Below are 25,286 nucleotides of genomic sequence, written 5' to 3'. Positions count from 1 at the left end.
CCATGTGGCCCATCCTTGAGACAGTTACTAATTTGCTAGAATTTTATCACTTTGAAACCAGGATAAAGACACCTTTCTCTGTGGGCCACAAGTTAGTATAAGATACCCAGCCTGCTTCCTGGAACACAGTGAAGGTCTAAGTCATTAGGCAGATAAGGACAGATTGTTATGTGGGTAAGAATAGATTCGCATTCCAGGACACCTGGAATGCTTCGGGAGGACACTCAGTCCCTCTTGAAGGCCTCAAAACTTGTTAGTCCCCAGGGCTCCTTAGCTTCCAAGAGATGGACTCATGCTAACTAATTAGCCCAGAAGATGGAGGGAGAAGTCCAGATGCCATTTTAACGGTTTTGACATACTGTCATTCACCAGGAAGTCACATTTTGGGATGGTCAGTTCTGCTTCCTCATGGGTAGACCCTTGGCAAAGTTGAACCTCACGTGGTGCTGGGGAGGTGGCTCAGTGGCAGAGTTGTGCTTAGCATGCCTGAGGCTCTGGGGTTCATCCCTAGAACTGAAAAAGGGGAAAACAAGCACCCACAATTCACTCAGCTCACTTTTAACTTCTTGTAACAAAGAACCCCCCAGGAAGCAGATCCTCGGATTCAGCCTGGACCTTGGTGCCCAGTGCAGCCGCCTCAGCACTGTCCTTGCCCCCTCCAGGCTGTCACCGGCTGCAGCCTAAGGGCCTTTTTTTGGGCCTTTCCCACCAAGTGGGAGGATCTCCGCACTCCCCCACTCAAACCCTCCCTCAGAGGCGTCCTCATCTGTCCCTTGCTGTTCCACTGACACCACACTGCCATTGTTCAGACACCACAGCGAGGCTCCTGCCCTGGGCACATGCCGTGCGGCCTGGATGCTCCGCCCTCAGTTTTCACATGCTGCTCAGCTTCAGTGTCACCCCAGAGGCCTTCCTGACCCTCTGCCTGCAGCATGGCCCGCCCCGTCCCAGCATCTCCTAGTCGTGCCCTCCGTGGCCCGTCGTTTGGATACCTAGTCAGACTGAGCCCGTGAGCACAGGGACTGGGCCTTGTTCTGTGGCTCCTGGTGTTGGCCTGGGACAAGAGTCAGTGCTTTTCCTCCCTGTCCTCCCTGCGTCAGGCTCCCTGGAGCTGCGGGGCCAGTGGGGGCCGCACTAGGGACTGGGCGAGCCCCTGGGTGAGCCCTGTGCCTTGCACCTTGGGCTGTGGCTGCCTGTGGCCAGTCCTTAGCCGTCTTGACAGGGAGGCTGGCTGCTTGTGGCCCCACCTTGTCCCTGGCTGTGTTGCTCCCTGCTCCTTTCTCTGTGGCCTGCTGACACGGAAGCGGCTGTCACAGCTCTAGGCGACCCCTCGCCACACAGGTTTTGCTGGCCAGGGTTCTTATCACAGAGCTCTGCCTGTTTGCCAATCCAGCCCATCACTTACCCATTCCTGGATTCGTTCCACACACTTTTTTTTCTCTACACCAGTCATGCAAGGGTTACCAGGACGAGGAACCGGGCCTCTGCCCTCCAGGCTGTTTCATCTAAACTGAAGGACAAGGTACTTGGGGAAGGGGAGGGGAACAGTCTTCTAGGCAGAGGGAACCATGTGGTGTGCACAGAGGTCTGAGAGCCAGGCTTTGTGGGTGTCCCATGTCAAGAGATGAACTAGGGGTTGGGGCTGTGGCTCAGCGGTAGAGCGCTTGTCTAGCACATGCGGGGCCCTGGGTTCCATCCTCAGCACCACATAAAAATAAATAAAGAAAGAAAGAAAGAAAGAAAGGTATTGTGTCCAACTACAACTGAAAAATAATTAAAAAAAAAGATGGGGCTGTGGCTGGGGCTCAGTGGTAGAGCGCTTGCCTAGCATGTGTGAGGCACTGGGTTTGATTCTCAGCACCACATAAAAATAAATAAAGTCCACTGACAACTAAAAAAAAAAAAAATGAAGCTGGCTGGCAGGGCTTTGTAGCTACCCAGAGGACCTAGGTGGGGGGGGGAATAAAATCCCTTTTTCTGTTGCTTTGACCTAAAAGTTTAACTATCAGAGGGGGTTGTATTTTTAAATCTGAGAGGAAGGGTACTCGCCTTATAAATTACTAATAGAAATATAGAGGGCAGTTGTTCCTTATTCTGAGAGGGGCTCTAGATGGTGAGGGGCTCTGTGGGAGGATTGGGACTCCCCTGTCCACAGCTATGTGGTTAGTTGGAGATGGGCCCTGAGCATTTCCTAGTCCTCCTGGGGATAAAGCCCTCTCAGAAGCTGTGCCAGGCTGGCATAGTCCCGTCCCTCCCTGTCTCTGCTCCAACCAGGCCCTTACGTAAGTACAACTCACTGCCATTCAAGACAGCCCTCAAGCCTTCAGGGCTTTGTGCTGGCTCCTGGGGCAGCCTTTCAGGGGGTGCATGGGAATGATGCCTGTCCCCAGGGTGGGCCTGCCAACTCGAGGGAGGAGGGTGACACAGGCGTTGGGCTTTTGAACACCAGGGAACAGGCTGCAGCTTGGGGGCTCACAGGGCTGGAGCCCCCAGGGCCAGGGGGAGGAGAAACTGCTCACAGGAGGGGAGGAGGAGGTGGGCTGGGGGGGCAGAGCTGCCACATTGGTGCTTCTTGGGAGGAGGGCTGCGGGAACGTGGCTGCTTTTGGGGGCATAAATGTAGTCTAAAAGAGAACTGTTGTCCCTTGGTGTCACAGGGGATTGGCTCTAGAACAAGGACACCAAAATCCCTGGCTGCTCAAGGTCTCCCTTCTATAGAGAGACAGCTGTGGTTACAGAGGATCGACATAGTCCTCCCCTAGACTTAGGTCCTCGAGGGCACCATGCAGATGGTTGTTACAGTGTATTGCTGAGGGATCAGTGAAGAGACTGGATGGGTTCAGTACAGATGCATTTTGTTTTTGTTTTTTTGGTACTGGGGATTGAACTCAAGAGCACTCGGCCACTGAGCCACCTCCCCAGCCCTATTTTGTATTTTATTTAGAGACAGGGTCTCACTGAGTTGTTTAGCGCCTCACCATTGCTGAGGCTGGCTTTGAGCTTGCCATCTTCCTGCCTCAGCCTCCTGAGGCACTCGGATTACAGGTGTGCGCCACCACACCTGGCCAGATGTGTGTGTGTGTGTGTGTGTGTGTGTTTTAAATATTTTTATTAGTTATTGATGGATCTTTATTTATTTATTTGTTTATATAGGGTGTTGAAAATTGAACCCAGTGCCTCACACATGCAAGGCAAGTGCTTTGCCACTGAGCTACAGCCCCAGCTCCAGATGTGTGTGTGTGTGTGTGGGGGGGGGGGTTCAGTTTTCTTTTTAGTTGTAGTTGGACACAATACCTTTATTTTATTTATTTGTATGTGGTGCTGAGGATTGAACACAGTGCCTTGCGTGTGGTAGGCGAGTGCTCTACCGCTGAGCCACAACCCCAGCCTTCTAGATGTGGTTTTCAAAAAGTTTTTTGATCCATGGTTGGTCGACTCTGCAGATGTGGAACCACAGATACAGAGGGCTGCTGTATGTGGTTTGAATACTACTTGTTGCAGAGAATGGAGTTTAACCTGGGTGCCCAGCTGGCAGTGGGCCTGGGTGGGGAGTCCCTGTGCACGGACACTCTACTGGTGATCTACATCTCCAGACTTTATTTCTTATTTAGAGACAGCAGTTCTCCACATTGCCCAGGCTGGCCTGAGCAATGGTCCTCCACCTCAGCCTCCCGAGCTGCTGGAATTACCGGTGTGCGCCACCCCACCCTGATTGTCTGGTAATTCTGCCATTAAGTCTCAGCTAGATCTTCACCTTTTCATAAGCTCCCCCTAACCCACGTAACTTCTTTTGTTTACTTCTCTGTGTAACACTCTGCACCCTCTGATGGAACACTGCAGCCAGGTCCCTGGTCAGTCTCAGTGGGTGTTTGTGGAACCGGTGATCGTGTGTCAGTTACAGACCCCTGACTACAGATGAGAACCTGCCAAGCACCGAATGTTCAGGACCTTTGCATATCCCTAAGGAGTCTTGTGCTGGCCCTCATGCCTCAGACATCATTTCCCTTGCAGTGCCTTTCCTGACCACCCGCTCTGGGCCATCTACACTCTTTTTTATGTCTCTTGGAATTTTATTATTTTTATTATTATTATTATTATTATTGGTACTGGGCATTGAACCCAGGGGCATTTAATCACTGAGCCACATCCCCAGTCCTTTCTTATATTTTATTTAGAGACAGGGTCTCACTGAGTTGCTTAGGGCCTCACTAATTTGCTGAGGCTGGCTTTGACTTCGTGATCCTCCTGCCTTAGTCTCCCAAGCTGCTGGGATTATAGGTGTGCACCACCGTGCCCAGCTACCTTGCTTTTCTTCATGGCACTGGGTGCATCCTAGTGGTATGTAATTGGTGCTTTGCCCTTGAGTGTGAGCAAGTTCAGGAACCTGGGCATGTTGTACTCCCTGTAGTATCCCAGCACCTCAAACATTGCCTGTCATCTTGCAGTCACTCACAGACTTTTTCTGACTGGGGACCAAGTCCTAATTATCGCTAAGCCCAGCACCTAGGACAGATCCAGCACATTGAGGAGCCCAGTGAGTATTTGCTGAGCACATGAAGAATGAGAACTGCCTAGTTGGTAGAAGAGGCTTTGGCGGAGTGCAGGCACCCTGCACACTGCTGAGTGCTGCGTGGTCTCTGCTGCAGGTGCAGTGCATCTGGGCTCTGTGGAGGAAGCGAGTGGCTTCCTGGGCCCTGAGGGTTTTCCAGCCTTAACCTGCCATCCCCAAGGAGAATTGGAAACTGGGTCATGGCTGGCTGAGCCGCGCAGTGTTGAATACAGTTTGATGGACTTGGTCACAGCTCCTCTGGCCTACACAGAATCCTGGGGAGGCGATCAGGAGTTGGGACTCAGAAGGGCCATCCTGGCTGGGTAATGCCCACTGTGCTATTTGGCTCTTGGGGACCAGCTAGTGGGCGGTGAGGAAGTGAGCATCCTTTTGCACCTCAGGTGGTGACAAGTCTTAGCTTTCAGAAGAATAGTGGGGGCTGGGGATGTAGCTCAAGCGGTAGCGCACTCGCCTGGCATGCATGCGGCCCGGGTTCGATCCTAAGCACCACATACAAAGAAAGATGTTGTGTCTGCCAATAACTAAAAAATAAATATTAAAAAAAATTCTCTCTCTCTCTCTCTCTCTCTTTAAAAAAAAAAAAAAAGAAGAAGAATAGTGGGGGCTGCAGGGCTCATGACCTAGTCAGCTGGAAGATCGGTACGAGCAGAGGAGGTTTGTAGCATTGGATGGTTTTTGCTCTAACAAAACTCAACCTATTTTCCATCTGCTTTTTTATGTGAACACCACTTCTTAGTGTTTATATTAAAAAAGAGAATAACAGAGGCTGGGCTGGAGCGGAAGGGAGTGTGCTTACCTCCCATGCGTGGCACCCCGGGGTTGGATCCCAGCACCGCCCGAAGAAACAAACAAATAAATAAAAAATAGAATAATAAAGAAATGGCAGAATAAAAGTGATGCTGAACCCTGTCCCTTTCTAGCAATAAGAAATATTCGTCTCAGGGCTGGGGCTGTAGCTCAGTGGTAGAGTGCCTGCCTTGCACGTGTGAGGAACTGGGTTCAGTCCTTAAGTAAATAAATTAAGATATTGTGTTCATCTATAACTAAAAAAATATTAAAAAAAGAAATATTAATTTTAGGGATATTAACTAATTGGGAAAGAAAGGTCCCATTGGGAGAGGTGGTGACTGTAACCTTTAGTTTATGGTTTGATACTCATTAATATTTGTTATAGATTTATGCTGTTGATTTATGATCTATGCTGATACTGTAGCAATAACTTAAAGGATTTTTCTTTGTACATATAGAGCCCTAGGGCCCTGAAATGTGTTTTAAAAATCAAACTTCAGGGCTGAGGATGGAGCTCAGTGGTAGAGCACTTGCCTAGCATGCAGGAGGCCCTGCGTTCCACCCCCAGCTCCTAAAAAAAAAAAAAAAGAAAAAATTCAATTTGATCAATATGGTAGGAAGACTAGTAACAACTACCTAAGCATGTATTAGGGTTAGATGCTGTGCGGAGGGGGGCATAATTCAACTTCCAGCAAAAAAGGAGCCAGTGTTAGAGTTTGTTCCATGCTCTCCCTCCCTCTCCCCCTCTCTCCCCACCCCTTCTCAGCAGGGTTCTTCTGTTGCCCCTGGCCTTGAACTCCTGGGCTCTAGTGATGCCCCTGCACAGTCTCCTGAGTAGGTGGGACTGGAGACTGTGCCACTGCCTCCAACTGTAGACAGTAGGTCATGCACTTACTGAAGTATTTAGACTGTAAATAGAGCCCCATAACCTTGATATAAAAGTTTCAGTAATCTACAATAGGTCAGAAATTGCATCATTTAAAACTAACTCTTCATGGGCTGGGGACATGGGGACATAGCTCATTTAGTAGAGTGCTTGCCTCACATGCACAAGGCCTTGGGTTCAATCCCCAGCAGCACCACCAAAAAAAAAAAAAAAAAAAAGCTAACTATTCAAGCTTAGGTAAAAAATATTAGACTCCAGCTTGAAAATATTGGGGGTCTGGGCTGGGCTGGGGCTCAGTGGCAGAGCGCTTGCCTTGCACATGTGAGGCACTGGGTTTGATCCTCAGCATCGCATAAAAATAAATAAACAAAATAAAGATATCGCAACTAAAAAATTAAAAAAGAAGTTGAGGGTCTGCTGTGTTTGGTGGTGAGCTCCTGCAGTCTTGTCTACATGGGAGGTTAAGGCAGGAGGATCCCTTGAGCCAGGAGTTTGGAGCCAGCCTTGGCAATAAAGAGACTCTTCGAAAGCCAAAAATAAACAGAACAAGAAATGCTGGGGGAGCTGGGTGAGGGGGCCCATGCTTGTAGCCCCGGCTACTCAGGAGGCTGAAGCAGGAGGATCGCTTGAGCCCAGGGGTCCAACGCCACCACCACCAAAACCTGCACAACGTTTGTGAAATGACAAAGTATGATGCAGAGAATAAGTTGGTCACTTGCAGATGTTTCCATGTGATTCAGGTGGAGAGTGGGCCAGGGCCTGACCACTGCACCTCCTTTCCCAGTCTCTCAGACAGCTGGATGGTTACTGGGCATTTCAGATTTAATGTGTCCCAAACTTGGCTCCAGACACCCACCTGCATCCAGACACCCATCCTAACCGCTTAACGGCAGTTCCAGCCCCCCTGTCACCCGTGCCCTAAGCTGTTTAATTATTTTTTTTCTCTTATGTCCCAAAGTCAGCAAATCCCTGGGCTTAGCCTTGAGAACACTTGGAATTGAACCCCTGCTCATCAGCCTCACCCCATTACCAGGCCTAAGCCGGGAAAGGGCTGCCGGTAAGTCTCCAGGCTTTGCAGGTTTTGTGGGCCTGGGACTCGGCAGCTCCCCCTCCACTCTGCCATTGTGGCACAAGACCACCCACGTGCCACCAGGAGTACAGCCACTTGCAATAAGGCTTTGCTTAAGGACACTGGCGTTAGCATTTCAGGTCATTTTCAGGAGTCATGAAATGGGATTCCTTGATTTCTTTCCCCACAACCATTTTAACATAGAAAAGCCATGCTTGGCCTGTATGAAGATAGGAGGTGGACAGAGATGGCCTGGGGCTGGAAGGCGCAGACCCCTTTGTCAAAGGCATCCTTGTCTTTTTGTGCTGGGCAGGCTCTACCACTGAGCTCCACCCAGCCCAGGAGCAGTTTTAAGAACATACACATGTATTTGTAGGACTTTAATTGAGATCTAGTCTAAAATCTTTGTGGGTTTTTTGTTTTTTGAGATGGGGTTCGGGGAGGTCTTGCTGCATTTGCCCAGGCTGCCCTTGAACTTGCAGTCCTCCTGCCTCAGCCTCCCAAGTCATGTGTGCTACCATGCCTGCCTCCGTGGGGGATATTTGTGGAGACACACACACAAAAAACCAAAACCAAAACAAAACTTAGTACTAGTGCTTCACAACAAAGACAGAATGCCAGCCTTCCAAAGGTGACAAAGGCACCGTGAAAGCCATGGCCACTCTGGGGTTGTTTCCTTAACTTCCAGTTGGGCCGGTTTCCACCCTTATTCCTTTTAGTCCAAGGGAAACCTTTGGGGACTCAAGTCAGGGTGGGAGTGGTGGTGCACACCTGGGATCCCAGGGACTCACAGGCTCAGGCAGGGGAATCCCAAGTTTGAGGCCATTTGGGCAACTTAATAAGACCCTGTCTCAAAAAAGAAAAAGGTAGGGGGCTGGGGATGTGCCTCAGTGGTAAAGCACCCTGGGTTTAATCCCCAGTCCTGCCAAAAAAAAAAAAAAGGAGAAAAAGTCGTCAGGCCACATCCTGCACTGCCCACAGTCTTTCCTGGCTTCCCATCTCACTCAGTGGAAGCTGAAGTCCTCCTCACCTCCCTGTTGGCATCTCCTCCTACCTCCCATTGTGCACTCCCTCCTGCCACATAGGCTGCAGCACACTGACCATGCTATACCTCAGGGCCTTTGCACAGGTTGTTCTCCCTGAGATGCTCTCCCTAGACAACTGACAGGTCTTTCCTTTATTCCTTCAGGACTTGGCTTCAAGGCCCCTGGGAAGGTCTTTCTTGATTAATTCGTATACAACTGCACCTGTTCTGTGCACCAGCCACTCCCCATCCCCTTTTGTTTTTTTTCCCTGTCACATGTCACCTTCTAATATATTGTGTAAAAATATTAATTTCATTGTCTAGTCAAATGGCAGCCCCACATATGCAAGACTACGTATATATTTTTATGTGGTGCTGGGGCCTTGCACATGCTAGGCGAGTGCTCTGCTGCTGAGCTACACACCCAGCCCCTGGCAAGGACTTTTGTCTCTCCTTCCACAGCCGAGTCCTCAGAGCCCTTAACAGTGCCTGGGTGTTCTTCATTTACATGAGGCATCAGCAGGACAGGAGTCAGTGTTAAGGACGGGCCCGGTGGGAGGATAAAGCCCCCTGTGGGGATCCCAGCTGGGGCTAGTGGCACACTGAGCTCGGGGGTGGACTCACCTGCCTGCTGCCCTTGGGCCAGGAGCAGTGGGCACGGTGGGCGGTCAGCTGGATGAACTGCTCCTCCGGTCAGCGTGTCCGCAGAGCTCAGGGTCTCTGGCCCTCTGCCAGCTTCCTGGCTTAACTGCACCTTCCTGCCCAGAGATGGAGAGAGACCCATGTGTGGTCACCATTGCAACAGGGCAGCAGGGGTGGGGGTGCAGCTCTGGGCTGCCCCCAGGGGCCCGGGGCATGGAAGGAGAGTGACAGGCAGAACGCCGAGGAAGAAGGGGGTGTGCAGACTGTAGCTCCCGGGGTGAGCGCTGGCCTGTGCGGCCCTGAGCATTCTGTCCTAAGGAATAAAAGCAGATGGGTTCTGGCCCTTGGAACTTGTAGCCTGTGTGTCCTCGGGTGGGTGACTTGTGTTCCCTGAGCCTTGGACTCTTACCTTTAAAGTGGGTTAACAGTGCCAGTCTAATGAGCCTGGTGCCAGTGAGCTGGGTGTCTCACTGGGTGAGAGTGGGCAGAAGGACAGGGAACAAGGATGGCCTGGGGTCGACTGAGGCCCCACTCTGAGGCCCTGTCAGCAGAGATAAGGGCTTTCCCTTCATCCAAAGGACAGGGACCTCCATCTGTCCCTGGAAACTTTTATTTATTTATTTATTGGTGCTGGGCTTGGACCCGAGTCCTCAGGCACATGAAGCACACTCTACCCCTGGGCCACACCCCCCCTCCTGGGAGCTCGGAAGCTGCACCTCCCACGCCTGCTCTGGGTGTTTGATCTGGGCCCTAGGTCAGGACTCTGGGTGAGCCTGACAGGCGGCTTAGAGCCAGCGGTTGTCTCTAATTCCCAAGCATCCCTGAGAGGTAGGAACCCCTGGGGACATTCCCGTTTACCCCAGGGAGGAGCAGAGGCTTGGGCAGGACGCTTGACACTGCCCCCTGTAGCACTGCCTTAGCTGCCTTCGTCTGTGACAGGGAAGCCTGCAGGAAGCATTGCCCCGCACTACCCAGGTCCCTCTGGATGGTGTCAGGAGGTGACAGACCTTCTGCTCTGGGTATGGCCTGATTGTGCCAGGCTGAGTGGGCAGAGGCCGAGGCATGGCGGTTCCTGGTGCCAAGAAGAGAGGCTTAGCCCTCGGGGTCCCCAGCAGTGTCCTCGAACACGTGCAGGTGGTGAGCTGGGGTTGGTGTGAGTGGGGTGGGGTTCCTCTGAACACATCCAGGGTTTTATTTTTTGTGTGTGGTGCTGGGGGTGGACCCCGCGCGTGGTGTGTGCGAGGCAAGCACTCCACCACTGAGAGACACCCAGCCTCTTTTAGATGGGGTCTTCCTGTGATGACCTTGAACCCCTGGGCTCAAGGGATCCTCCTGCCCCAGGCTCCCAAATAGCAGGGTCTGAGGCTGTGCCAGTGAGCCGGCTTCTGGTTGTCTGGGGATTGTTCTTCCCGTGCTCTGCGGGCATTCGGCCCTCTCATCAGGGCAGAGGCAGTGGGCAGCCGGGGGCTGCAGGGGCTGTGGACCTGTGGGGCCGGCTCAGCGCTGGCACTGCTTGCTCCTGGCCTTGGGTTTAAGTTGACCTTATTTTCAAGCCCCAGTTTTCTGAGCTGCCCAGCGGGTCCCAGTCCTTGACATCAGAGCCGGGGGAGGCGGGGCGAGCCCCACAGGCGCAGCCTCTGCACAGTGCAGGGGCGAAGGTGCTGCCTGAGAGAGTGATTCTCCGCCGCCGTGTGCCTGGATGAAGCAGCCTGGGCAGAGCTGCCCTGGGTAGGCCAGCGCCTCCTGCACCTGGGAATGCCCAGGGGGCTTGTGGCCCAGGGGCCCCCAAGTCCCTGCCATGTCCGTCCAGTGTCTCCCTCTAACATCTCAGTGGTTGCGTCAACCAGCTCAGGAGCTTGTGAGCACTCGGCTGAGCTCCTCTGAGGCAGGTGCTGCCGGCTTGCCAGGGCCTCTGCCCTGGCCTCTGCCAGGTTGGGACAGCAACCCAGTTTCTTCTGGCCCTGGGCCTACTCTGCCTCTGCACCTGGCCCTGGCCCCAGATCTGAGAGCCGCATGGACATGGTCTTTTGGACCCTGGCTCCTCATCTCCCTAGCAGAGGGCAGATGGGAGTGGCTTGGTCAAGGACCAGGTCCACGTCTCCACCTTTCCCACCCTGGGTGATGTTCTGTTCCCACATGGCCCCTGGGGGAGGCTGGCACAACCCACTCCCCCACTCCCGCACCATGGAGAAAGGAGGTCACAGCTGAGGCCACTAGGGAAGGAAGTATTTCTGTCCCAGCAGGTGCGGCCTGTTGGCTTCCTGGCCGCTGGGCCCCGGGTCTTTTCAGCCATCCTGGCATCAGGGTTGTGACTTGATATTTCTGGAAAGTAAAAGGGAAGGGAGCCGAAAATGCTGACTGCGTCAGGTGACACCCTCCTCTTTGCCTTGGTGATGGGGTGTGTCTGTCTGTGCTGCTCAGGCCAGGCCTCCACCCTGGAGCTTGGCAGTGTCCCCAAGGAGTTCAGGCTGTGGGTGCACCAGCCCTTGTGTCCCATGTGAAGGACCTGTTTCCTGGGCTGGTAGGTGGAAGGACCTTTTGGACTGTCTGTATACTTGCCTGGGCCCTGGTTGCTCGGAGAGGCTGGCACGGAGCAGGGAGCACGCCGTCCCCGTCCGGGCAGGTGCTGGCCAGGCTGTCAGGGCCCGAGAGCCTGCTGGAGCTGCCTGCTGAAGGCTGGGTGTGCTGGGTACTGACTAGCGTCGTGTGGGGCCTCCAGAGGGAGGCCTGGGGTGTGGGGGCCTTGCACATGAGAATGTCGGGGCTCTGAGGCATTTACTGCCAGGTGACCTGGTTGCGCTCCTCAGCCTTGGACCTCGGCTTCCTTGTCTGTGAAATGGAGCTGATGGTCCCTGTCCTGTTCCCTGGGGCCACCATGGGCATGGGTGAGAAGCGTCTGGGAGTCTGCTGTGGTCTGGGCTCAGAGGCAGTCTTGACTGCTGTCCCCACTGCACCATTGGGCGGGTTTTAGGACACACAGAAGTTCCAGGTTCATGGGCTGGCGGGGGTCCACGACATCACTGGCCCTCAGCCTCTCAGCCTCATGGTGGGGGTCTGGCCTCATGGTGGGGGCTCCTCAGCCAGCAAGGCACCCAGTCTTGTTTACAGAGGGAGGGGCCTGGGGAACGCCAGCCCAGCTGTCTGTGAAGAGGACACCCTGGCCCGAGAGGCCTGCCAGTGAGGCTGCCTGCTGGCTGCTGCTGCTGGGGCGGCACATGGTGTCACTCACTCAGCTCTTCAGCCTGGGCCTGGCAGGGCCTGTGCGCCCTGCTGGTGTTGAGTCAGAAATCTCACTCTTTGCACCTCTGTCGCCCTGTCCAGGTGGTCGCTGCCCGCGGTCCTGTGACCCCGCCCTGGCCTCCCAGTGTCTGTCCCACTGCTCCCATTTACTCCTCTGGCAGCAGCCAGCTGTTGACACAAGAGTCAAGCCACCTCTCCTGCTTGAGAACCCGGCCCAGCGCCCCCCCCCACCCCTATGAAGCCAAGGCCCCCTCAAGGCCCATGGCCCTTCTCAGTCTGTTCCTGTCACCCGTCACCTCCCTCCCCTTGCGCGCTCTGCTCTGGCTGCTGGCTTCCTTTCACTCCTGATAGGCCCCGCAGAGCCCGGCCCTGCAGCCTCTGCACTGCTGCTCCCTCTGCCTGGACACCCCGGCCCTCGGCTGCAGGAGGCGGTTTCCTCCCTTCCCACCAGCCTTTGCTCAGACACCCTTTCCCAGGGAGGCCTTCCCTGACCACTGTTTAAAATGCCCATCCCCTCGCTCTTGTCCGCTCTCTCAGCCTGTTATTCTCCACTATTCTTGGTGACAAAACAAGTCAAGCCACTGTTGTCTGCCTCTGCCCACCTCCCTAACTAGAGTGCAAGCCCCATGAAGGTAGGGAGGGGCTTGGCTTTGTGCACTGCTGTGTCCTAGGACCGAGAGCTGTGCCTGAGATATTGGGGACGGAGGGAGGAGCAAATGAGTGCGGGGCAGTGGCTTCCCAAGGTCTCTGGCTGGTCAGTTGCAGAGTCAGGGTTAGAATTCACTCTGTGACATTTTACACTCCAGCCACCTCCTTGATGGCTTTGGGCTGGCTGCAGTGGGTACCTTTCCAGTCATGCCACAAGGGGGCAGTGAAGAGTGCCTCAGCCTCTGCAGGCGGCCACCGCTTAGTCTCTCCCACCCACAGGTGTCCTGTTATTGCTAGGGTTTAGACTGGAGGCCACTAGGTGGGTGGGGCATCATGGCGTAAGCTCTCTGACCTTGGGCCCCCTCACAGCCATGGTCAGGATTTCTGGAGAAAGGGCCTGAGTACTCAGCCAGGGCCTTGGCTGTTTCTGCAACTGCCACAATTGTTTTGTTAGAACTCATTTATCCATTTATTGTGGCCCTGGGATTGCACCCGGGAGTGCTCTACCACCACCCGCTCCCTCAGTCCTTTTCATTTTGAGACAGGGTCTTGCTAAGTGGCTGACGCTGGCCTGGAACTTATGATCCTCCTGCCTCAGCCTCCCGAGTGGCTGGGAGTACAGGCATGTACTACTGCGCCTGACCAATAATATTTATTAATAAGATTTATTCTAGATTGGAAATGTTAACGTAGTTTTTTGGATACTGTTTTCTCTGTAATTTTTAAAATAACCCTATGAGATGACATGTAGGGGCAGCAAACTTTGCAGATGAAGGAGGGCCCGGTAGCCAGAGTGCTGGGCCCCACAGGATTGCGGAGTTCAGAAGCCATGGAGTGTGGCCTCCTGCAGGCAGCTCCTGTGCCCTGGGGCAGGGTGCCGGGCAGTGCCTCTGCAGCATGAGGAAGGAGGAACCGAGGAAGAGCCTGGGCTTGGCGGGCTGAGGGTGGGGTGCAGAGGGGGCAGTTCCACACATTTCAGTGGAGACGTTTAGGAAATGTCTGAGGTCAGTCCTGTAAATAGATGGCCAGGCCCAGAGGCTCTCTGAGGGCCTGTGGACGTGGAGCCTGGGGTCTGGTTCAGAGCTAAGGCAGAGGGGGCGGCCAGTGCAGAGACCCTGCACCCCTGTGATCTCACTGCTGTGCTTTCCTGCCACTCTGGTTTCCTCATGTGCCAGATGGGGACAGTCCTGCAGCTCTGCTTCTTTGGTGGCTCTAGGCACTGGTGCTAGCTCATAACAAGTGTGTGGAAGATGGGAGCCTCTCATTACTGCTCCTACCTCACCACACAGCTGCAGGGTGGGCTTCAGCCCCCCCAAGCCAGCCCTTGGCCGTGCCCTGACCTTGTGGGAGCACGGGATGCTGTTGGCTGGCTCCTGGAATCTGGGGCCTCTGGGTGAGAATGCCTCCCAGGCTAGTGGAACTGTCATCACAGAGCCACACTCCTGCATCCCATGCCAGGGCTCCTGCCCTCGTCCTTGTCCTCTGCCTGTCCATTGTGCCTGCCACCACAGGGCCACACCCCCTGCCTGCCACCAGAGTGGGGATCTTGTCAGTGACCCCCCTCGCAACCTCCCTGTGTCCCTGTCTATCTGTGGAATGTCTCCCTCCCCTCCCTGCTGCCCCCCAGGGCTGGGTCTGAGCCTGGAGCCTCTCTGTGCTCAGGATCCTCTGCCTGGGGCCCTGCTCAGCAGACACCTGTGCCCTGTGCCCCTTAGGTAACCACCACCCCAGGGTGGCCTCAGGCCTGGGCAGGCCAAGTGAGTGGGGTGGGGGATGGGAAGAGTGAGGTGAGCTCCCCATATTAGGCCTCAGTTTCAGGGTAGAGGGTGGGGGCTTCTCATTTTGATGGGTAGGTGTGACCAGTTTGTTACCCTCTGTGGAAAAAATAAATGTTGCAGCTGCCTACGAGTCAGTCAGGTGGAGCTGCTGAGCCTGGCTTCCAGTCTTAGCAACAAAAAAAGTTCTTTGTTGAAGTGAAATTCACATAAAATAAAATGAACCATTTTACAAGCGTAGGATCCAAGCTGGGTGCAGTGGGGCGCATGCCTGTAGTCCCAGCCCTTGAGAGGCTGAGGCGGGACTTTCTTCTGAGTTTGGGGCCAACCTGGACCACAGAGTGAGACCCAGTCTCAAGAAAAAATGCAGAGCCCAGTGGCATTCAGTGCGTTCTCAGTGCTGTGCAGCCACCACCGCTGCCTGGTTCCACAACCTTTTCATCACCCCAGGAGGGGACCAGGTAGCCCTGGGCAGTCATGCCCACCTACCCCAGCCCCTAGCCCCAGCCACCCCAGTCTGCTGTCTGTCTACCCTGAGCATTTCATATGCCTATGGAACTCGGTGTCCGGCTGCTTTTACCAGCCCGACCCCCCTCCTGTAACACGACACATTTTACTTTCTGTCTGGTAAAGAGTGTAGAGGGGGTCGTCCCCATGTCCGTCCCCCCCCCCCCCCCGCACCCACCAGAGCCTCCCAGTTCTCTTTCTGGGAGAAGATGGCTGCTGGGCGTGGGCGTGCGGGCAGGACATGCAAAGCCACAACCATCCCTTGAGGACAGATCATGCTATGGTGGCTCTGAAGTGGGGCAGCTCCCACCCTGGCCAGCACTGGGTGCTGCCCTGTGGCTCTGGCTTACCTCTCTGTGTAGTGTGGCAGCTCCTTTGGGTGCCGAGCACCGGCTTGGGCGCTGCTGCTGTGGCTGCGGTGATTGTGGCCCCTCTCCCAGCTGCCCCCTCCTGCCACCTGGCTTCCTTTCCCAGCAGCCAGCTGGGGTCCCAACAGCCTGGGCTGGTGCCCCCCCCTCCGAGGCTGTGGTCTGGTGCCGGGGGTGGGGGTGGAGGGGAGAGGTAGGGTTTCAGCCCTCCCCCGGCAGCTGGCCGGCAGGGAGAGGGGCTGGTTGTATTTTAAGCTGTTGAGTGGTTCAGCAGGAACTCGGAGACCTCCTGTCCTGGTGGACACTGTGCCGCTCTCCTGTGGGCCATACCGGCTTGAAGGCATGTGGGCACTGCCCGCCAGGGGCCCAGGAACTATTAATATACCTGCAGCCACGGGGCCGGCGCTGTGCCCGTCTGCGCCCTGCCATTCCAGCCCTTGCCAGTGCCGTCCTCTCCTCGTGTCTCTGGTGGGCCCCGAGGGGTATGACCAGCTCCCTTTTTTAGGCCTCTCCATATGCCAGCTGCTCTCTCTGGCCATTTTGGTCCCTGTGGGGGTTCGGTAACCTGCCCCGCAAGGCCACAGGACTAAGCAGAGCCCAGAGATGATAGCAGGTGATGTCTCTGATGTGGTTCAACTAGGCAGCACTGGCCAGGACTTCCTGGGCTCTGTCCCCTCCTCCCCTCAGGTCCAGGCCGTGGGGTAGGCATGTCGGGGACGGGCAGGCTGGCCCATGTGCTGCTTGGACCTGCTGGTCAGCCGGAAGCCAGGATATGAACGCAGGCTGCTGCCCTTTGCCACCATGCTGCCTTACTGGGCAGGGCTGCCTCCTGGGGGACCTCTCATTCCCGTCCCCAGGACCCACTGTCATGGCGCTTCCCGCCTGTCAGACATGCCGGTGCTTCCTGTGCCCTGGCCCAGGAGACCCTGCCTGCCCCTGAGCTGAGGCACATGGATGTGCCATGCCCAGGGCACTTGGGCTGCAGGGCAGGGCTGGGTACAGCTCACAGTGCGCCCTGTCCCTGCCACTGTGGTCAGGAGTGTGTGAGGTGAGCCCCTTCCTCAGGTGGGCTCTGGGTGGGTGGATGCCCCCTCAGAGGCCCTGATGGGCCTGCTCTGGGCCTCTGGTCTTGCAGCAGTGTGTCTAGTCCCTTTTTCTCAGGCAGCAAGTAACTGGGGGCCTTGGAGCTCTGAGTGGGGAGGGTCCACAGCAGGGGCCAGCAGGGGCCAGCTCAGGGTGACCTCCAGCCCTGCTCATCGTGACTTGTCCAGTGGGACCTGCGCTCACCCCCTGGGGCATTCAGGTCTTTCCTGACCAGTCTAGGCACTGCCCAACCCCGCTCCAGCAGCCTTCTCTGACCTGCTGGTCCCTGGTGCTCCCTCCTGCCCAGGGCAGCCCCTCTGCACCAGGCTGTGTGTGAGCTTCCGGCCTGGATGAGGGTGTGCTGGCTGAACCATGGGAAGACTACCCACTGGTGGCCTTGAGCAAGGCTTGGGGGGAACTGGTGAGAAATGGGTGGAGAGGGAGGCTCGGGAGGCAGGGGGTCGGGACCTTGTAACTTGCCTGCAACTTCCTGTTCCGGGTCGTTTCCACTTAGAGGCTTTCTGCACCAATAACTGTGGAATCTGTCACCTTCCTGGGAACACAAATGCACAAGGAAAATAATCCGAGTGTCTTTTACAGCTCAGAAGGGGAAATGGATGATCTATCTCACGGATTCTCAAAATAGCTGGGGTTTCTCCAAGCGCAATGAACTGCTTCTGCCTGAGTTGGGTGCTGGGGCCTGGGCTGGCTTCTCACCCTCTTCTGGCCACTGGCCAGAGGCCCCTACTCTGCTCAGGTCAGGGAGGGGCTGACGGGCGTCTGCCTCTAGGGATTGCCTTGGCTGCCCTGGTGCTGTTGGGGGACTGTGTCCACTCCAAAGCCTTCTTCAGGACAACCTGGTTCCTAGGGGCTGCCCTCAGGACCCCCTTGCCCCCGCCGCAAGGGGACTGTGGCATGACTCCTTGGTGGGCTCAGTCTGGGACAGTTTTATATTTAGCTGTGCTGTGGCTCTGGTGCCACTCGGGTTACATCTGGCACACAAGCCGGCAGAGCCAGGGCAGGCGCGGGCTCTCTTCCAGCATCGCAGCAGAATTCGATCGCGCCAGCCCGGCCCAGAGTTGCTCCCCGTGGTGGGGGCTGACGGCCGGCAGCTGGGGTGGCAGCCTGGGTGGGCAGAGCGGAGCAGCGGGGCTGGTGGCGGGCAGTATGGATATCAGCTTGAGCCTGGTGGCCCGGGAGGCCAGCCAGGGGCTGAGCCCTGGCCTCAACGGCTTCCCCCGGCCTGCACCTCCCAAGACAACCAAGAAACCTAAAAAGGCTGTTCTCTTTTTTGAGGTGGAGATTCTAGATGCAAAGACGAGGGAGAAGCTGTGTTTCCTGGACAAGGTAGGACCGCAGTGCCCGTGACACGGCCACAGGCCCCAGCTCCTTCCAGCCCTTTCCCCCATCCCACCCCTTCCCTTCAGAGGGCACAGGAGGAATGCTGTGATGTGTGGGACCGAGTGGGCAGTTGTGGCCCCTGGGTGTGCCTGGGAGCTGGCCTCCTGGCTGGGGGAGGAAGCAAGGCAACCTCAGTGGAGCCCGTGGTCTACACTGAGACCTGTTCCCCTGAGGCCAGTCCCCGGGCAGGGGTTTGGACCCCACCATTCCTGGGCAGAGAGGGGCAGCAGGGGAGCAGGCCCCACTTGCCTTGTCGGCCTTGCTGGGCTGGGGGCCATCCTGGCTTCCTGGTGGCACTGGAGACCCCTGCTGAGTCCACACTGGCAGGGCCTTTGCTGTACCTGCCTTGACCAGTAGGTGGGGGCCTGGACCCCATTCCTCTCCTGTGCCTGTAGCTGTGGCTCAGTCCTTTCTCCTGACCCCTCTCCATCCTGGGTCTGGGCTCCCCCCTGGGGCTGATGCCTCCTTGATGGTCTTTCCCCAGGTGGAGCCCCAGGCCACCATTGCAGAGATTAAGAACCTCTTCACCAAGACTCGTGAGTCCAAGGAGTGCCACAATGAGCATGGCCACTCCTTTGGGCAGGTCCTCTGGGTGGGACCATGTCCTGTGTGTTTCTCCCTCAAGGACCTGTAGAAATGCCTCCGTGTGGCCCAGGCCTCTCTGGGTTTGACTGCAGCAGCGCCCCCGCGTGGCCATCGGGAGGAGTGCCCTTGTTGGCTTTTGGAAGGACAAAATCCTGCTCTGGCAGTGCTATCCTGGCCTGTGTCCTGGAACAACACAGGCTCAGAGGCCTTGCCTGGGAGTTGGGGGGGTCCCTGAGCCCCGGCAACACTGAGAAGCTGGCACAGTGGGTGGGCAGCTTGTAGGCTAGGTCCTGCCAGGCTGAGGGTTGTGATACTATTCTCCCCACAGATCCACAGTGGTACCCCGCCCGCCAGTCCCTCCGCCTGGACCCCAGTGAGTACAGCTGTCCACTGGGCTCACCCCCTGGCTTCCGGGTGGCAGTGGGAGAAGCTGGGGCAGCCCCTGAGTCCTGGCCCACCTCTCTGCAGAGGGCAAGTCCCTGAAGGACGAGGATGTGCTACAGAAGTTGCCTGTGGGTACCACAGCCACGCTCTACTTCCGGGACCTGGGGGCCCAGATCAGCTGGGTGACGGTGAGTCCTGACCCCTCCATCAGCCGCCTTTGCCACCAGCCACATTGGGAGACTCACTTTGCTCCCTGGGCCCTCAGGTTTTCCTGACCGAGTATGCTGGGCCCCTTTTCATCTACCTGCTCTTCTACTTCCGGGTGCCCTTCATCTATGGCCACAAATATGACTTCACGTCCAGTCGGCACACAGTGGTGCAGTGAGTGGGGTCAGGTGGGTGGGAGGGGGGAGGACAAAGGACAGGAGGCCTGTCGGACCAGCCCCTGCTTCCCCACCAGCCTCGCCTGCACCTGCCACTCTCTGCACTATGTCAAGCGCCTGCTGGAGACGCTGTTCGTGCACCGCTTCTCCCACGGCACCATGCCCCTGCGCAATATCTTCAAGGTGGGTGCCCGCCACTCATCCTCCTGGCCCTGAGTCCGCCCGGGAGACCCGCCTGGCCCTGCGTCCCCGGTCACTCACCCCTCGGCCCATCCCTGCCCGCTTCCTTTCAGAACTGCACCTACTACTGGGGCTTCGCAGCGTGGATGGCCTATTACATCAACCACCCTCTCTACACGCCCCCCAGTAAGTGGCTTCAGCCTGAGCCCCACCCTCGAGCGAGCCCTTGGGGCACTAGCCCTAGTGCCCTCCCCTCACGGTCTCCCCTCCCTGCTTCCTCCTTAGCCTATGGAGCTCAGCAGGTTAAACTGGCGCTGGCCATCTTTGTGGTAAGGAGTCTGGACAGTGCTGGGGGGTGGGGGGCCTGGGGGCTCTGGGCTGACCCTGCTCCTCCTCGGACAGATCTGCCAGCTTGGTAACTTCTCCATCCATATGGCTCTGCGGGACCTGCGGCCAGCTGGTGAGTGGTCTACTGGGGTTTGGGAGTAGTTGGGCCAGGTGGGAGAGTCTCACCTGTTCCTCCTGTCCTGTCCCCCAGGGTCCAAGACCAGGAAGATCCCGTACCCTACCAAGAACCCCTTCACGTGGCTCTTCTTGCTGGTGTCCTGTCCCAACTATACCTACGAGGTGAGGGCCGACCTTTTCTCCCCACTCCTTCCTGGGTTTAGGGTCCCTTGTGGAGGGGCAGCCTGGTGGGGAAGGTGCTTTCAAGCTTGAGGTCTGGAGATGGAGACTGCTGTTCCTGTTCTGGGGCTGGGAGGCGTGTGGCCTGGCCTGTCGTATAGCACCTCCTTTACCTGGGGTCCCTCCACATTGGAGCTTGTTCCTTACTGTCTCTGAAGAGGGTTGAGGGGAGGTGGCAGAACAGCCTATGTGGCCCACCTGCTTGCCCTCACCTCCACCTGTGCTGCCCACAGGTGGGGTCCTGGATTGGCTTTGCCATCATGACACAGTGTCTCCCAGGTGAGCCCGTCACCCCTCCCTTGGTGGTGTCCTGCCATCCTGCTGGGCAGCCCCATCTTGACACCCCCTGCTCTGTCCCACAGTGGCCCTCTTTTCCTTGGTGGGCTTTACTCAGATGACCATCTGGGCCAAGGGCAAGCACCGCAGCTACCTAAAGGAGTTCCGCGACTACCCACCCCTGCGCATGCCCATCATCCCCTTCTTGCTCTGAGCCACTTCCCCTTCACCCGGGCTCAGTCAGGCCGGGCTCTCATCCCCACCCCAGTATCATTCTGGGGTGGCTCCAGCTCTGCATCTGGAATAAAACCTGTCTGCCCCAGCTGGACTTGGACTGTTCCTTTATGGGGCTTGGGGACACCAGACACACTGCAAGGCGTGGCTCAGGGGCCTGGAGGCTTTTATTTCTTGGACTGGTCCAGAGGATGGTGGGTGACCTACAGAGCCGGGTCCACTGCAGATTCCTGGGCTTTGGCCAAACGGGCCTCCCTCTGTTCCCTCCGCTTCTTCCGCTGGAGCAGCCGCCGTTCCCGTTCAAACTCCTTCATGCGCTTCACGTAGCTGAGGGGAGAGCGGAAGGGTCTCAGCTCTGGGTGGGACTCCCCTGTCCACTGTCCCTGGTTCTGATCTCAGGAGGGAGCCCATTCCTCTGTTTGACTGGTGCTGGCCGGTGATACCCCAGGTGCTTCCAGCCACCTGCCCAACCTGGAGCCCCCCCCCCCAGTCCCCCCTGCTGGCCTGGGCCAGCTGAGGCGTGGGCTAGTGGTGCCTCGTGCGTGGGGTCGGGGGCTCACTCGAGGTGCTCGCAGTAGTCCCAGTCGTGCTGCTCGTGCTTGCAGCCCAGGAAGTTGGGGAAGCTGTCACGCTTGCACTTGAGCAGCTTGATGAGGTAGTGGGCGCAGTAGTCGCGCTGCTGCAGCGTCAGCTGTGCCTCGTTCATCTCCTGCTGCGTGGCCACCATCACTGAGGGGAGCGGCAGGGCTCAGCACAGGTGGACAGCCCGCCCCTGCCCCTACTCCAGGGACAGTCCCCACTGAGGACATGGTGGCATGCTGATGGAGAAGGATTACAGCCATCCCTTGAAGTGTCTTTTCCCAGTGTGTCCAAAGGTAACCCTGGCACTGAGGCCCGACAGGAGAGGGGTGGCCCGCTCACCCCCACCTCCTCATCAACAGCACCGGGGGTCCTGCCTCCCCTCCCCAGTGATGTCATAACCCTTCATACAGCCCCCGCTGCAGACTGGGGCTCAGAAAAGCTTCCCCCAGCGCTCCCCTGGCCCCTTCCCAGTATGGGGTAGGGCTGCAGGGCGGAATCCCAGCTCTGCACTGGCCATCAGTATGTCCACTGTCACCTTCCTCCTACACAAAGGATTTACAGCCTCCAGCATGGAAGTTCCCTGAGCCAATGACTAGCCATATCACTCAATGACAAGGACAGTTCTCAGAAATGCATCATTAGGTGATTTCATCACCGTGTGAACATCAGAATGTATTTATACAAACTAAGCAACAGGTGATGGAGCTTCACACTGTCACATATGGTCTGTGGTTGACTGAAGCTGCTTATAACAAACGGTACTTAGGCTCAGGCCTCAAGAAAGCTGGACTATCCTGTGGTCGTGGTATCCCACTCCCTTGGCAAAACTGACCTTGGGGGAAATCAACCTTCAGGAGGCTGACGGGGGCCAAGAGGAATTGTGGCTGTGTACCCTAGCCTGTGCTCACAGTGGCTGGTGACCCTGTGTCCCTGGCCTCCTTGCTGAGCACCCTGCCAAATCAGTGGGACCAAGCCTTCCTCTCCTCACCTCTGCCTGTCTTGGGCTTGGCTCCCTCCACCCACACCACAATGTGGCCACGTATCAAGTTCAGGCTGGCTTCTCCTTCTGCTTCCCAGCCACGATTCTCTCTCTCCCTTGGCTGGCTTCTACTCCATCATGCCAGGCGGCTCCCAGCTCAGCTGGCTTCCTCGGGATCTCCCTTTCTCTCTGTTCCTCTGCACCTTCCCTGGGCTTCTGCCCATTTCTATGCTGCCCCAAACCCAAACATTAACTGTTTGTTTCCTGAGAGCCATTCATGGATTAGAGTGGGTCCTTATCCATGGCTTCAACTGCCAACTTTTATGTTAAGGAACCCAATCTGGTCCTCCTACAGCACACATCTTCTAGCCCCAGGCCCAGCTATCCACTTATATCCCCCCCGCCGAGACACCTACACTTGGGGCTTAGAGAGCAATCTGACTCCTCCTGTGTTTGGAAATTATAATCAGCCAGCAAGGCCTTATGGGGTACCTGCTGCATGCATGGTGTATTCATGGGGACATGACAGACAAGTCCCTGCCCTTGGAGGGAGTCAGAACAGACAGGACACGGTGTCACAGACTGTCTGGCAATGGTAAGGATGAAGGAGACAAAACAAGAGAGAGGGAGTGTTGGGTACACGGGAGCAGAGTGTTCAGAAAACAGGTGTAAAGGGCTTGTGAGAGGCCAGGTGGCAGGATGCCGTCAACATCAGCAGTGGGCTGTGAGTGGGAGTGTAGGCTAAAGCCCCTGGAGACAAAACTCGGGAGCCCTGGCATGCAGAAGACGCTTGAAGCCAGGACACTGGTGGAGACCCACACTTCCTCCCAGGCAGTGGTGGACAAGGCCTGAGTCTTGGGGCACCAAGGGGAGGCCAAGAGGAATTTAGCGTAGAAGCCCCCAGCGAGGTTGAGTCTTGGAGGCCAGGTGAGGAGGGTCTTTCAGGAGGTGTCAGTGGTGAAGGTTAGGTAAGAAGTGGGCACCGACGACAACGGGGCTTGGTGACAGAGTCCTCAGGAGGGCTTGACAGAGCCCTTTAAGTGAAGTGGCACGGGGAGAGGGGGAGGTGGGGCCAGGGGGTTGTACAACAATGGGGAACAATGAAGGGAAAACTAGTGTCAGAGAGGGAGGCTGGCTGAAGGAGAATCCTTGAGTCTGGGCAGATGGAATGGGGGCCATAAAGGGCTCATCTGTAGCAGGAGCTTAGGTGAGGAGGAGCCAGAGGGCAAATGGGGGCAGCGAGCCCAAGAGAGCCCCTTTTTGGTGGCTTGTTTTCTCAATAAGAGGAGGGAGGAAGAGACAGTGACGGTCTGGGGATGTGTCAGGAATGCCAGGCAACATCAAGGAGCCACTGGAGGAGCACCCAGGAGGCCGTCAGCAGCCCCCACCCAATCATGTTCTGCCGGCACAGGGGTAGATGCCAAGGAAAGGGGCCGTAGCCCCCCACCACGGTTTTGGTTTGGCCAGCAAGAGAAAGGCACAGGGGGCCCCGGTGTTTGGGAAGCAAGTGCACGGGGAATGCAGGCTCAGATGTGACTTTAGGACTACCTGGAGAGGGGACACTCTCCAACATTCTCTCAGACACAGACCTTTCTTTACCCCTATTACTTGGAGGTTCTCTGACCCCAAGTCGACGTCCACCCAGCAGTCACAGCAACCTCTAGACACAGCAATCTGTGTCCCTCCTCTGCTTAGTAGCATGGGCTCTGTCTTCTCCGTGACTCTCCCCCGGTCACCTACTACTCATTCCCTTCTCATCTTCCACCCACTGCCTCCTAAGCCTGCTCTGATACCCGCCAACTGTGCCCCCCACGATCTGCCTGGTCCCGCCGTCTTCCCTCCCGGGCTGGGAGGTCACTGAACACGGCGCCTGCATCTCTAGTCCCTGATGCATCTCCGCGGTGCCCAATTTGGGACTCGGTCCAGAGCTGGCCTCCACACGACTGTGATATTACTACGTATAAAAAGCAGTGCGCGCCGGGCGAGCTCCGCGGCCGACCTGCCCGCCCGCGCCGGGCCCTGCTCGCAGCCCCGGCACCGCAGAACCCAAACGAGAGCAGAGGCCCCCGTGCGCGCCGCGAGCCCGCCCTGCGTCGTCTGTGCAAACCTGAACAGGAGCGACACCTGCACGGGGGTACAAAGAACATGTCCCTTCCCTGACAAGCCTTCTCAAGGCTCCCCGCTGTCCCCAGGACAAAGGCCAGCTCTGGCAGCCTCTCTTCTGTTCCCGGGCCTTTGCTCGAGTCGGTCCCCTTCCTGGAATGCCCGACACTCAGCAGGGTCTCCGGCGCCTGGGACTTCCTCGCACGGAGGCCAGGTCCGCGCAGAGGATTCTGAGTTGCCTGGGTCCCGCGTCCGCGCCCCACTCCCGCCAGCCGCGCCTGCGCACTGGGCCTTACCGCGCTCCTTGCGCTCCGGGAAGCCGTACTGGGGCGGGAAGGTGGGCATCTGCAGAGGGTCGGGCTCCACCGAGGCATCGCCCAGGTAGCGCCGGGCCAGGTGCGCCCCCATGTCTGCTCCGCCGCAGATTCCAGCCGGCCGGGGTCACCTCACTCCTACCCGGAAGCACTGCCTTCTTCCCCACCCAGGACTTCCGGGTCGCCCAGGCCGCAGCGGGGATCATAGAGAGGAACCCTCGGAGGACTTCCTGACTGGCGAGCGCCACCCGGCGGCCTGAAAGAGGCGGGACAGGGGCGGCTCCGGCTTGCTGGACATGGTCGGACCCTGGAGGGGCGGTTGAGCCTGATTCTGGAGCATAAATGAAAATTGCATTTCATATTTTCCAGAAAGAAGCTTTTATTCTAAAACACTAGAATTTCTCTTTGGATCAAGAAGTAATAATACTGATTATATCATTAGTGAATATAAAAAATATGACTTTTGTTTTTTTGTGGTGCTGGAGTTGGAACCTAGGGTCTTGCCCAGGCTGGGTACAGTTGTCTGCCACGGAGCTGCACCGCCGCCCTGAATGTCAAAATTTTATTTTATTTCATTTTAT

At 56.7% G+C, this 25,286-nt stretch overlaps 2 protein-coding genes across 3 annotated transcripts in view; one reads left to right on the top strand and one right to left on the bottom strand.

Annotated features, from left to right (window-relative positions):
- The window catches only part of Tecr (trans-2,3-enoyl-CoA reductase), a 28,046-nt gene extending 7,231 nt beyond the window's left edge, over window positions 1-20,815 (top strand). Inside the window, exons 2-13 of one of the 2 annotated variants that reach the window (XM_027955093.3) lie at window positions 17,897-17,947; window positions 18,486-18,537; window positions 18,915-18,959; window positions 19,055-19,158; window positions 19,236-19,351; window positions 19,431-19,536; window positions 19,647-19,719; window positions 19,819-19,862; window positions 19,936-19,993; window positions 20,072-20,160; window positions 20,451-20,496; window positions 20,580-20,815. In XM_027955093.3, coding sequence (XP_027810894.1) covers window positions 17,897-17,947; window positions 18,486-18,537; window positions 18,915-18,959; window positions 19,055-19,158; window positions 19,236-19,351; window positions 19,431-19,536; window positions 19,647-19,719; window positions 19,819-19,862; window positions 19,936-19,993; window positions 20,072-20,160; window positions 20,451-20,496; window positions 20,580-20,707 — 912 coding nt within the window. In that variant the 3' untranslated portion in view covers window positions 20,708-20,815. Of the gene's footprint in view, window positions 1-17,752; window positions 17,948-18,485; window positions 18,538-18,914; window positions 18,960-19,054; window positions 19,159-19,235; window positions 19,352-19,430; window positions 19,537-19,646; window positions 19,720-19,818; window positions 19,863-19,935; window positions 19,994-20,071; window positions 20,161-20,450; window positions 20,497-20,579 lie in introns of those variants that run through there. The other variant, XM_071601926.1, reaches the window with a different exon arrangement.
- A 61-nt stretch (window positions 20,816-20,876) lies between these two features.
- Ndufb7 (NADH:ubiquinone oxidoreductase subunit B7) lies at window positions 20,877-24,881 on the bottom strand. The gene is made up of 3 exons (XM_027955094.2): window positions 24,688-24,881; window positions 21,288-21,456; window positions 20,877-21,054 (listed from the first exon to the last, which is right to left on the bottom strand). The coding sequence occupies exons 1-3, from the start codon at window positions 24,797-24,799 to the stop codon at window positions 20,931-20,933; spliced, it is 405 nt and encodes a 134-aa protein (XP_027810895.1). The 5' UTR covers window positions 24,800-24,881; the 3' UTR covers window positions 20,877-20,930.
- Between the last annotated feature and the right edge of the window lie 405 nt (window positions 24,882-25,286).

Source organism: Marmota flaviventris, chromosome 1 (assembly GCF_047511675.1).
Source record: "Marmota flaviventris isolate mMarFla1 chromosome 1, mMarFla1.hap1, whole genome shotgun sequence".
In the NCBI taxonomy this organism is placed as follows: domain Eukaryota; kingdom Metazoa; phylum Chordata; class Mammalia; order Rodentia; family Sciuridae; genus Marmota; species Marmota flaviventris.
Note: the sequence above shows the minus strand (reverse complement) of the source record. Positions and strands in the feature narration are given on the sequence as shown.